The sequence below is a fragment of the Columba livia genome, chromosome 5 (assembly GCF_036013475.1).
Source record: "Columba livia isolate bColLiv1 breed racing homer chromosome 5, bColLiv1.pat.W.v2, whole genome shotgun sequence".
Taxonomy (NCBI): Eukaryota; Metazoa; Chordata; class Aves; order Columbiformes; family Columbidae; genus Columba; species Columba livia.
Window position 1 is genome coordinate 61,577,924 of NC_088606.1, and position 13,372 is coordinate 61,591,295.

The window sequence follows — 13,372 nt, forward strand, 5'->3', positions numbered from 1 at the left end:
AGGATTTGGGATTGTGAGCCTATTTAGGATTAAATAAATTCATATTCTTAGAAAAAAAAATTCAGAATTTCAGAAGAATACAAGCTTATTAAAATGTTACTTCCAAAATTTCACCCAAAATTTGGAAATACAACTGCTATTTAAACAAAAGACTAAGAAAAGGAGAGTTGATTTATCAGCCCATAATATCTCTATTTAAGCTATTTCGGCTTAAAAACATCTCAGCTCCCACATCATGTAGCTTTGAAGAGCTTTGGGCCTGACAATTTTGTGGCATCAGTGTGTCAACTCCTGAGAACTGTTACATTCTCCCAAGGCTAAAAAAAGACAAGTGTCTCAGAAGGTATATAAAAAACAAAGCATGTAGCAGTGCATTAGTTAAAATAGGAAAAAAGAAAGAAAATATACAGCGTTTCTTGGGGTCAACTAAAATACAAGTCTTTGCTATGCATCATAAAGCCACAAAAAGGCAGACAAGTGCTAAAGTTATTAAGTGCAGTTTGTTTGGGGCGTTTGTATCTGGAGTGAGATGTAAGAAGGAAAAAAAGAGAGTAGGAAGTGCGTTGCTATGTTTTAAAATAGAAGATAAGTTTGGAAAAATATGGTTTTCTGAAGCAGTAATACTGAATGACGATGCAATTAATTTTGTTTCCTACAAACCAAGCTTATGAAGGTTTTATTGCAAAAATGAAAGGATTTATTTCATTCATAAATCTTTTATCTCTGCAATAAAACGATGTACAAACCATAGCTGTTGGCAACCCAGGTCTTTCTGTGTTGCTGCCACATTGCTTTGCCTGCCTTGTTTTGGCAGATGCACGAAGCAAAATCAGATTCTAACAGTTTGACCTCTCTCCCTTCTTATGTTCTCTAGGGGATAATAAAATCCAAGATACAATCCCACAGCAGTTAATGAAGCTTAACCTCACACCCTCTTAATTACCAATGCATTACACCAACTATAGGCATCATACTCCTCTCTAAGCTATTTTACAATGCTAAAGAAGTACTACTGTGCTATTATTGAGCAACATAATCCAAGCTGTATGTGAAATCCCTCTTATAGAAAATCCTTTGATCCTCACGGGTTTCAATAACTGTATAATTAATAGTACTAAAGAATTTAAAACATTATCTATTTATGTATCGATAAATATGTTGTTCGCATGGTTTTATGCAACTATTTTGCAATGCAATACAATCACAGCTACGGTCAAAGAAATGTGAAATAAAAAATTATTAAAGGGAGTACAGTTCACTGGTGATCTCGAATTGCGATGATATTTAGATAGTTTAAACTCACACAAATTTAAGGCTCTTTTTCATTATGTTAATTTTTAGTATTTAGAGGCCACCAGATGGTAAGTCAGGAAGGGTAAATATTTTCTTTTCACTAATGTATTATATAAATGTCAGTTTAAAGGGCCCTGCTCCCAAAAGGGGGGAGGATTCTATTTTGATTGTAAACACTTGTGAAGACAGGGTCTATTGTTAAAGAACACAAATGACTGGATACAGAATTTTTCTCCTTTCAGTGGCCCTTGTACAACAATTTATTTCCCTCTCCAGGTAAGGCTGTTCTACAGAAATTTTTCTCTGACATTCAAAAGGACCAAATGGATGTCAACCCAGGATAAATGAGAAACGCGGGAAGAGAAAAAGGAAGAAATATTCCTCTGCTTTATGAAATAAAAAAGGATAATCGAAAGTTCTCTAAGGGGTATTCTTTTTTTAACCCATGAGAATATATTCTCTACTTCACATACACCGAAGTGAACCCTACAGTCAAGTCGCAGAGCTCTTTGCTGTAACTTCCTCACACTATGGCTCCATTTCACAAGACTGAAATGAATGCATATGAGAAGATTAGATGAATTTTTAATTATTTTATCTTTTTATTTTGGAATCAGTCCAGGAATGCTTAAGGAAGGAAAAGATAAATACAACAAAAAAGAGAACTACATACTAAACAAAAGTAACGTGAAGTAACTAAATAAAAATGAGAGTGCCTTTGACCCAAATTCTGTAAACTCTGCCACAGTGTATAATGAGCTGGCCTAACCAGATTTACTAATAACAACATTATTCATGAACACCTTAAGAGATTAATACTTTCAGCAATAGTTTTCTCATTGAGAAAATCAATTCTACAAAGTTATCGACCAAATTTGTAAAATAGTTATTTCTGAACACTGAAGCCTAAACACTTCTGTTTTTTAAACTGCTATTTTTACGATACATTTAACAGGTTAAGTAAGATCGCTGTTTAGGAACAAACAATTCCATAACTAAGATAATGAAAGGAAATATCCTAATAAACAGCTAAGATAGAAAAACTGAAATTTAAGCCTAACATTTATTTCCTTTGGTTCTAGAAAATCTTTTATTAGATGGGTCTGAACTTTGGACAAAGACTAAGCTTTACACTTTAGAGAGTTCCCAGCGTGGGTACTGCTTAAAAGGATTTCATTCTTTTTAAATACAAGTGATTATTTTTTTCCAGCGTCCTCTTTCACACCCATACGATCTCTCTGTTAACTTTATAAGACAGTTTTGTAATGCAGAAAATTATAGTACAATATAATTAAAATGTATGCATGTTAACACAGAAAAATGTAAAATAGATATTTCATTTAACATATAAGCAAGCAAACAGATGAGCAAGAGCTATATACTAAGGAAATGAGGTTTTTCAAAGGAACATTCAAACAGTTGCCAGGGTTTGCTTCAACCCTCGTCTTTGTGCCACAAGTCTCTCTCTGTACTTCAGAAAGACATAAAAGGTGGTAGGAACATCCAGTGGTGCTGTAGCTGTAACTGGATTTTTGCGTATTAAGTGATAACACTTAACAGCACGCAGCAGCTGAACCTCTGCAATAAGCTCATGTACTTTGAAAATATAATTAGGAAAAAAAAGAATAACAGGAATATAGCCCTGCTTGCATATGTATATTTTACCTTTTAAGTTGTTATGCTCTTCATTTCTTTATGTGGCATCTAAAACTGTCAGATGACAGAAAAAAAATACCTCTTGCATTCACACACGGCTTCTTTTGCAACATCAGACAGCAAAGAGACAGCAAGGAGTTAGAATAGCGCGCCTTGAAAATGGAAGCTGGGAAAGCCCTGGTCACCAGCCTGATTATTTCTTCCATGTTTGCGTTCTTCTTTTCGACACAATGTTTTGGAGTCATACGTATGAAGGAAAAATGTAAGTATCATGGTTGAATGTTCTTCACTGGAATAAAAAAGTCCATGTGCATAGCTGTGCTTTCTTTCAAGAGGTTGTTTGCACACATAGTAGGACAGCACTGAAGCTCAGTGGGTTGTTCATTGGTTGGTTGGTTGTTACTTTTTCTTAATAACCCTGGAAATAAAAAAGTACATTTTGCTAGATTCTTTCAGCATTCATCTTTTTGGTGGGAAAACTGTAATTGTGCACTTTCTGTTCTTCAGGTCCAGTCAATATGACCAACTTGTTGGAGACGGAATTCTTTCAGTCTTTTTCAAATGACAAACTTAAGCAAAATGTCATCTTTAAAATACACTTTCACTCTTGTTTTAGAGATATTTTCAGTTTGGCAGGAATTTTTAAAAATCTTGTTCCTGGAGGGTTTTTTTATCGTGTCCCTATTGATTTTTGACAAACCATTAGAGTTCTCTACCTGCACCTCCCAGCTTCCCCACCTTTCCCTGTGGTTCCCTGGACCTTTCGCATGGTTTCTCCAGATGGACTTGAAGATACATCCGGCAAGCACAGTGAAGCTGTGTATCCGATATGTAGGCACACCAAGGGCTTTGCTACTCAAGAGAATCTTCTGTGTAGTTTCTCCAAAGAGCAAAATGTTTGCACATTGTTCATTTTCAAACCTGGAAGCACAATGGCACCAGATGTATAGGATCAATACTGCTTCGTGCCTTAGTATGGTGAGCCTCAAAGGACTTGATTGGGGAATGAATTTCCTTCTAGGAAAGCTATCCTCTATAGCAGAGGTAGGAAACGCATCCCCACCATAAGCAGCAAACTGATAGACTATGCCAAAGCTTTCTTCTTGAAGGATGTGCTCTTTATCCTCTCTTCTTGTAAGAGAACCTCCAAAAGGCAAACCCAACAGAGTCCAGAAGTATCCTGGAATAAAATTCCAGCTTGAAAACAGAAATTCCATAAAAAGGCAGTAAGCTCACAAAGCGTTCTTCAACTTTTCCCCAGGAGATGACCAGATGCAGCTCTAGGAAGCAGTTCCGGACCTTCCACTCTTCCACCTCAGGCTTCCAGGTTCCCAATGAAACAGTCATTGAGGTGACATTGGCCTTGGTCCCACAGGGAATTTGCTGGGCTTCAGGGGACACTGGTTTTCTCTTTCCCGGCACATGTAATGACCAGTAAGTCTTCCTCTTGAGACAAACTTTGCACAGGCTCCACAGTAACAGCATCTTCACAGAGAGTGCTCTTTGTTGTCAAGAGGAGCTCAAAACTGGTAAATATAACCCATTTCTTGTTCACTAACACTTGTGAGAATCAGTTTCCCCACAATATCTAGATAAAATAGTTACTCAGGAAAAAAGGCAAAGAAATTCTTCTACAGCCATTTATGCAGTTCTAAAATTTCAGTGCCAAATCTGAAATGAAAAAGTGAGAAATATAGAAAAGCAGCCACCACAGATACAAACTGGAACCATAACTTGGCACTACCAAGGAGAATGGGCACAAAGAACTAAGCTGTTATATAGTTACTTTACGGCTTTCAGAAATCAGTTTGGTACCCAGCCTAACTTGCAGTAGATACAAGCCTGTTGTAATTTTGGCTACAGTGATGTTCTAGGAAATATTCAAACACCTTGCTTGCTGTTTCTTGCAAAAAGTATAACAGTGTTTGAATTAAGATTTCCTCTGTAATAAATATAACCATATCCTCAAATTTGTATGTTCCACTCCCAAACATATCCACTCTAAGCAACTTCAAAATAGCTGGTTATTGCTGAAAAAAAATGCTGAATTATAATAAAAAATATAGCCAGAAAACACAGTGAAGTTGAGGAAACAGATAGAACAGAACCACGTATATTTTATTAGTTTCTCTTTGTTTTTAAGCTTGAGTACATAACAGCCTTTCATAATTTGTAGTCTACACTTAAAAAGGTATGGTACTGAAAACAGAATCTTAAGATGTAAAGATTCCTTCAGTCATTTTATTATTAAATTAGTTTTCCATGTACCAACGCATTCGATTTTATTTTATGATCAATCACAAAGTATACCATACTATTTCTTTTCTTGTACATTATTCGCAGTACTTACACCCTTACTGTAAAAAGTTGCCTTTTGTTGAAGGATATAGATTAAACAGAAATGCTCTTAAGTGTTTAAAATACTTTCTAAAACCAGCATGTATATAGTCCTGTAGGTTTTACCAGAGGTGTATAATTTTTCAGCGTTACATCTTAATGCCAATTTCCTGAAGGAGCTTTGACTACAAAAGGCATGAATATGTTTTCAAAGGATGATGGATAAATTGGTGGGTGGTAATATAATATATCTTAGGCAGCTGATCAGGGCTTTTTATCCTCTGCTTGTCTTTTAGTTATACACAATTTCAAGATAATTATGGTCTATAAGAATGTCTTTTCCCCTTCCTACTACCAGCAATATTTGTCTTGGTTATAGGTTCAAGAAACTTCCAATCACATCATAAAAATAGAATAGGGCAATTATGGCATCTCAGTAGAGAACTGAATGCATAAATAGACTGACCACACAATATGGGTGTAAGGCAGTTAAGGAACTGCCTTTATGTAAAATACTAGTTAATTAGAATACTAGCTATAGAATATACTGAATCCATACCTGCATTTTATAAAGCAAAAAAAAATCATGAAGTGTATAATTCAGGTTGATAAGTACCAAATTTGTGTTGCCTTTCCAGTAAAGAATACAGATACTGAAAATAAATTAATTACTGATGTCATTAAATAAAATGCAATGTTATTTAATAGTCAGAAATGTTATATTAAAATCATGACTTGGTGGAGACATCCAAATCTCTAACAGCTCATTGTTATGACAGGAGAGGACTTGAAGCACCTGACAGTCCTCTCTTTTCAAAGAAGTCGGGTGAGACAGACACAGGGAAAACTCCACCTCTGTGATATGGAGACGCAACCGTGGCCAATGCCAGTCTTAGATTGACTTTTTCCAGGTGAGGCAATAATGTTTTCCAGGTAATATATATTGCCATTTCCAGAAGAGCCTAAGCTTTCCAAGAGTGAAAGTACGTAATTTTCTAGATTGATACCCAGCATATTACAGGGTTACTTCACTGAAGCAATTTCAAGACAGCATCACAGACCAGAGAAATCAACTCTACTGTGCCTTGTCTGTTAAGTGAAGGAAGTGTTGAATAGTCAATGTAACAACAGAAAAGCATAGACTAGTACTGTTGGATACATAAACACACAAATGAAGGAAGACAACAAGACAAAATGATATATTTTCTCAACCTTCCTATAGTAATTTGTCTATCCATTTGTAATCCCTTATATTAACACCACTATGGAGTTACAACAGAGAAATGCAGTATTATTAACTAGTGTTTACCCCAGAAAAGTAAAAAAAAAACCAACCCCAAACGTATTCCAAATCAGACAACAGAACTCAATAAGTCACATCAAACTAACCAGATACTCAAACTGGCACAAGAAGAACAGATGCTATTGATTCAAAGGTAAATGAGAGAAGAATAAAATGTTAGCTACTCCATTTTAAGAAATATTAATGCAATGCAATAAAAATATTCATTTGAATAATTTTATTTTGATGAAAGAACAACCACAATGATCATGTGTTGTATAGGCAGAGAGTCAATGACTTATCAGTTATCTAAAGCAAAATATTATTAAAAAATATAGCATGTTCTTATGTAATTCATACTTCACAAGGAAACTCTAATCTATTTGTTCAGGCTATATTCTAAACCACAATAACAAAGGATACAAATTTCACCACTAAATGAACACTCCATAGGTTCAAGATCATAAAAAAATTATTAGATTTTTCATAACCACAATCTTATAATTTTTTTAAGAACATACTTTTCCTGAATATCGAATAGATAAGACATAGAATCTACCATCATTAGGTAGGAAAAAAGAAAAGTAATAATTTTGTCCAGAAACAGTCTCTGCAGACTCTTAAGGAAATAGCCAGACTTCACTTGATGCAGAAGTAATCAGTAAATTATATGTTACTTTCAATATTAGAAAAAGGCAGCCTTAGAAAGACATAAAATATTTAATGAAATTTTGTAAGATTATCCTCACAATTCAGCATTCCTTGCAGTGTTGATCAGGCTTTTTCCCTTAAATCATTTCCTTATAATGGAAACTATCAGTGTTTGATTAGGAGCTCACTGAAGTCTGAAAGGAACCTTTCTATAAGACCTGATGCAAAGCTGACCATGGTTCCTAGTAGGAAAAAAAAGTCAGAAAACAACGTACGTGTAAAGGAAGTTGTAAAGATGTTAAATGATAGTCTTGTTTTCTATAGGAAACTACAGCAAATATTGACAAAAATGGTACACTTTTTCCACCGCAATATATTGGAAGCACCTTAACCACCTTTCCCAACGGGCAGGTGGAAACTGTAAATAGTGGGCTTGACTCAAACCGTTTGACTACATCAGCCTGTCTGTCCATGATCAAAATTAAGGATAAGGAGGTTCCTAGACTGATTTGGCCTTGGGAGGATCTTGCTCCATTGTCCATAGACAGAGGTTAGCGAGCTAAATTTAATTCCCAATTCTGGATACTGTAAATACTCCTGCACTCCCCAACACACTCTTATGAATCGCCAAGATTAATTCATTTCTTACTACACAATATATACACCTCAAAATGTATGTAAATGCATCAAGAGATTACAGTTTTTCTTGTCGAAAGCCATGAGTCTTTACCTTTAAGATGTTGTCAGGATGCTCTTTAGCAGAAGCAACAAACAAGTCATGTCCACAGACAACTCCCTCTGCGAGAAAGTACTTGAACAACAAATTGGAATAGAGACCGTATGTATCTTCCTCTGTGAAAACAAGAATAGTTGGATTTTTTTCTTTTTGTGTTAGATAAATCACCCACAACACTATAAATACCCCTTTTTGCTCTACTTCCTACATTATATAAGATACAACAGAGATAATAGATAAAATATTGATCCAAAACTTTAAAAATAATGCTTTGTGATATTGTATTCCTAATTTTTCAAGACAGAGAAATAGTTCTCAATCATGTATTTGATTCTAAGATATGGTCTGGATATAGCAATAGTGCTATAGGTTTGCCATCAGTATCAACTAAGATTACTGACATCACAGTTTAATGGAAAGCGGCTTTGTTCATTTGGGAGAACTATACTCTTATTGCTTAAAATATTGCTCAATTTGCTTAAAGTATCTATTAATTGATGCTATCCAAAATGTAATCATATCTGGCATGCTAAAGCTATAAAAAAGCATCATTTCTAATGGAGACATTCTTAGATCAGCATTTCTTTCAAAACTGTAAGAACTACAAAAATAGGCAAAACAAATGGATACACTGAAAGAGACAACTTGCAATGCTGTTTTGGAAACCCATCCAGAGAAATAACACAAACACATTCAAAATACACATGAACTTCAAATTTAAGAAACTGGACAATGTTTGTTAACATTGTGAATAGGAGCTTACTGAAAGAAAAATACAAACTCCCACTGACTTCAGAACAGCAAAAATTCCCTTTGGCTTCTTTGTCGCAAGTTACGTATCAGAAATTACCAGAATTAGAAAGTCTTAATGAGCTTCATATAATTCAAACTCATCATAACCTATAACTATGAGGGAAGTGAATGAGTAAACGACAACTAAAGTTTGAACCATCTCTGATTTTATTTAGGAAATGTAACCAATTGCAATGTTAATGCTAGCAAAAAACATTCCTAAAAATATAATTACTTGATTAATTGCCCAGTAAAATTTTAGATCAATGTGTTTCTGACACTTATTTAGAAAGGTATCTGAAATATTTTGTTTGGGAGAAAAGTAGACGCAATAATGTCTGGTTTTGCTTTTTCATCTGTTAACCTGGCTACTGGAAGATAATAACACGCAGAGATGCTGCGACAGAAAAATACAGATAAATTTGCTTTATACAGAAACAACAAGACTCTTAATCCATTCTTTCTGTGAATTGGAAACAATTTCCCGCCTATTATGAATCACATATGAAAATATTGAAAAAAAACCCACAAAACCTGTAACAAAGGCTGAGAATAAGGAAGGGACTTGAACATAAGACCTATGAGGAGAGGCTGAGGGAGCTGGGGTTGTTTAGTCTAGAGAAGAGAAGGCTTAGAGGTGACCTCATCACTCTCTAGAACTACCCGAAGGGAAGTTCTAGCCAGGTGGGGATTGGTCTCTTCTCCCAGGCAGTCAGCAATAGGACAAGGGGGCATGGGCTTAAACTCTGCCAGGGGAAATTTAGGCTGGATATTAGAAAGAAATTCTTTACATACAGAGTGGTCAGGCATTGGAATGGCTGCCCAGGGAGGTGCTGGACTCGCCGTCCCTGGAGGTTTTTAAACTGAGATTGGACATGGCACTTAGTGCCATGATCTAGTAAACGGATTAGAGTTGGACCAAGGGTTGGACTCGATGATCTCTGAGGTCTTTTCCAACCCAGTCGATTCTGTGATTCTGTGATTCTGTGAAGTTGTCATTTATATTTAACTTGTAAAAAATACTGAAGAAGGAAACAAAAAAGAATATCAGGTTGATATGTACCTGAACAGTATGTTTTGGAGCTTAAGAACCAAAAAGCACCAATGAAGCGGAGTGGGAGGAAAGGAAGAAAGGAGCATTACAGAATTACAAACCACAATTTCCTTGAAAGTTTGTAGCTCTTAGTTAAATATCACATGCTTAGAAAGGCATTAATACTGTTACTGAAGAAGTGTTTCCCCAGTAACTAAGCTCCATGTATGAGACCAGGATGGAAACGAGACTCAATTCAGATAAAACTGAAGTAGCACAGTTGCAAAAGCAAAAAGTAGAACTGACACTATCTAAAGTTTCAACGAGGCATTACAGACTTATCTTCTAAATAGAGTCTTTGGAGCTTGCTTAGATCTCAAACTGCTTCAACAAGAGGAAACAAGCCCATATGCAGAGTAATTCTCCCTTCTAACTGGAGCCCAGGAACACATACAGCTCTTGCACCCTAAACATTGGCTCTCGAGTTATTTACGCTTTGGTTGCTTACTGCAATATAATCAGTAAGATATTATTCACAGAATATTGACTTCTATCCGCTAATATCCATCTATGAAGCTCTTGAATTAAGAACCAAAGTCTCCTCAAAATCAAAGTGACAGCATGATATCTACTTATTATTTTTTTTTAATTGTCAGAGCTACCTGAAAGAAATCCCCAAGCCTCCCATATGATCACATCACTGCAGCAGATGTCAGTGGAGGGAGAGAATTTTCCTAGACCTCCCTCCCTTTGAACACAGGAGGAAAAGGAACATCAGTTGGGCGCTCTGGAAGGATCCTCAGCTGTCACATTTATTTCATCCTTGGTGAATCAAAAATCTCAATTTCTTAATTTTTACCTATAGGTTAAAGTTTACCTTCTTCATCATTTGAGGCACAGAAAACACTGTTGTATTGCATATGGACAGGGCTTAACTAACAGTTAATGGAGTATAAGCCAGTATCTCAGTTCAAGTACTTTTTTTGTTTGTGTCTGTGCATGCAACTGTACAGAGAGGCCTTCTGGATCATCGTTTTTGGTATTAATTGTTCTTTAGACAGTAAACAACATGCTCAATTTTGAGCCAAATGTAGCATGGAAAGCCCATAAAGCATGGGCAAATATAAGAAACATGAAGTGTATTGATGATTACTTAACTAAACTAAGGCTGTAGTAGCTAAGAATTTTTACTCAAATTTCATTTGAAATGCTGAAATGTTAAACTATAGAAGTGAAGCAATAGAGAACAGGGATACAAACCCTTCTACTGACCTACCCAAGATTATAATTAATTTTGTTGAGAGATAGACTTATTTGTAATATAATAGGACCAAAGAGGTTCTTACACTGCTACACCCTTCCAAAACATATTTTGCAAAACAATAAGGAATTTTTAATTTAGCAAATTAAAAACATTTATGTTCAGTGTAAGGACATACCATTTTAGTATTAGTCTTTCCTTTAGTCTTCATACATTGATCTTCATAAGAGTAAACGTACAGTAAAAATAGGAAATGAACTATTGGAGAGTGATCTAAATATAAAATACCTCATAGTCTGCTACAGTACTCTAAGGATTAAATGTGTCTCAGAAAGCCTTTACAAACAGTGTATCTTGAATTGTTAAAGCCAATGCATCTGTAAGAAACCCTCAGTTCTTCAATTTGTCACATAGAGGATGGCTTTTTATTGATTCATTTCTAGGTCACTAAACTTTTGTGGTATTGAAAAGATCTAAAGTGCACACATATGGGGCTTTTCTGATAGCATCCATTGTACCCTGGCTTCAATAGTTATGTTACTATTCAAAACTATAGGAGTACAGCTTTCTTCTTGTAAATAAACAAACAAATCATTTAGCATAGGTACTTCAGTAGCTCACCGATTATTCTCATAGATAAATTGAATTAAATACTTTGAAGTATATTTGTTTTCTGATAATGCTTGGACTTACTAGTTTGATGGCCAGGATAAATTCTCAACCTTTATCTGTATTTTTCCAAATTACATCTACATCCAAAAGAACCACCTCCATTCTGTGTGTGTAGGAACTAGCACTTAAGTGCATTTTAGTCAGCCAACATACTTAAGACAAGCCAAGCCTGGACCAAATCTTTATTCTTAGCCTCCATACTAAAGAGCTGTCCCGTCAGCAGCCTTCATTGTGAACTTCTAGCGATTATAATAAGGCACATAAACAAATAAGACTCTTGCAGCTGCAGACTCTTTTCTGGGTCCAGTCACTGCAAGTCACACAACAGTCCACAGCTTTCTCTGATTCTTTTGGAACAAAGAGCGTTCTACAGCTAAGTAGCAGGTGAGTAACTAGTGAAGCGTAAAACTATACAAGGAAAAGAGATTATTTACCTAGAAGTTATGCATATTGTCTCCAGGACAAAAACTCTTCTGACCCTACAGATAAGGATGTAAATAAAATAGTTTATTGTGATCATTATCCACTGGCTTCTTTCCACAACAGCGTGTTTTCATGGCTAAAATAGTTGTGAGAAAAAGCAGTATTGTTGGTATCAGTGCAACGAATTCCAACATATAATCATGTTGAAAACTAAGGATAAGGACCAATTTATGGCTCTATTCACCCCTAAACTGTATACTGACCACGAGGGCTACTGAACACAGAAGAGACATTCTCAACACCTTTGTGCATGGCCTGTCCGTAGCTACTACTCAGACAAATCAGCGGCCGTGGAACCAGATACGAAGTTTTAAGGCACTGAAGTTTAGCTAGAGCACACAAGGCAAAGATAGCAGGTATGAGTAAGGAACTGTCAATATATTTTATACAAAAATCACAGACAAAAATCTCATCTAATTATAGAAATAAATAGGTAAACATGTGGCCTTAAATAAAAATCTCTAGGCATAACTGTTCCTCCTGCACAGAGGTTTTTCTGTTCCAAGGGAGGGATGGAGAATAAGCACTATAACTTGAAAAGGAACAAAAGATTTGGAACAAAATCCACCATCATGTAACAAATATGTATAGATCATATTTATAATATACATCAGTAAATTAAACAGCATGAAGGTCTTCAAAAAAATCCAGAGATAATTCGTAGTGTAATTGCTTAAAATTATGAGTTATAAAAGGAAAACACAAGACTGCAACAATGTGATGTACAGAAAGCTTTTTTTTTTTCTCTATACAAAATCTAGACAGGTTGCCCTAAAGCTGCCAAAAGCCTGTCAGAGTCTATCAGTACTGATCACTTTTTCACCAGATAGTTCTAGAGGATGGTGCTGTGACCTAAGGTGTGTCTTTCTGTAGCTATGAAACATCTCTCTGAACTGCTGGAGGTTATAAGATGCGATTGTTTTAATAATCTGAAATTCCATTTAAAAGATACGTTACTAATGTCCACATTTACTGAGCTTGAGGGGATATACCCTGTGTCACTTGCATTTAATTAGCACATGCCAAAACAGAGTTGTCAAACACATAAGTTACAATATTTGGCATTGGGCCATACTTCAGGAAGGTGAATTCTGGTAACTCGTATTTTGTAGAATTATACTTAGCAAATCACTGTTTTGTACCTCTCTGGAGATTATCTTTTTCAACTTTAAAAAG

General features: G+C 35.5%; 1 protein-coding gene across 3 annotated transcripts in view; it reads right to left on the bottom strand.

Annotated features, from left to right (window-relative positions):
- The window catches only part of ELP4 (elongator acetyltransferase complex subunit 4), a 147,689-nt gene that overhangs the window by 124,002 nt on the left and 10,315 nt on the right, over positions 1-13,372 (bottom strand). For all 3 annotated transcript variants that reach the window (XM_021279806.2, XM_005499390.3, XM_065065433.1), the window contains one exon: positions 7,950-8,071. In XM_021279806.2, the coding sequence (XP_021135481.2) occupies positions 7,950-8,071 (122 nt within the window). The remainder of the gene's footprint in view (positions 1-7,949; positions 8,072-13,372) is intronic.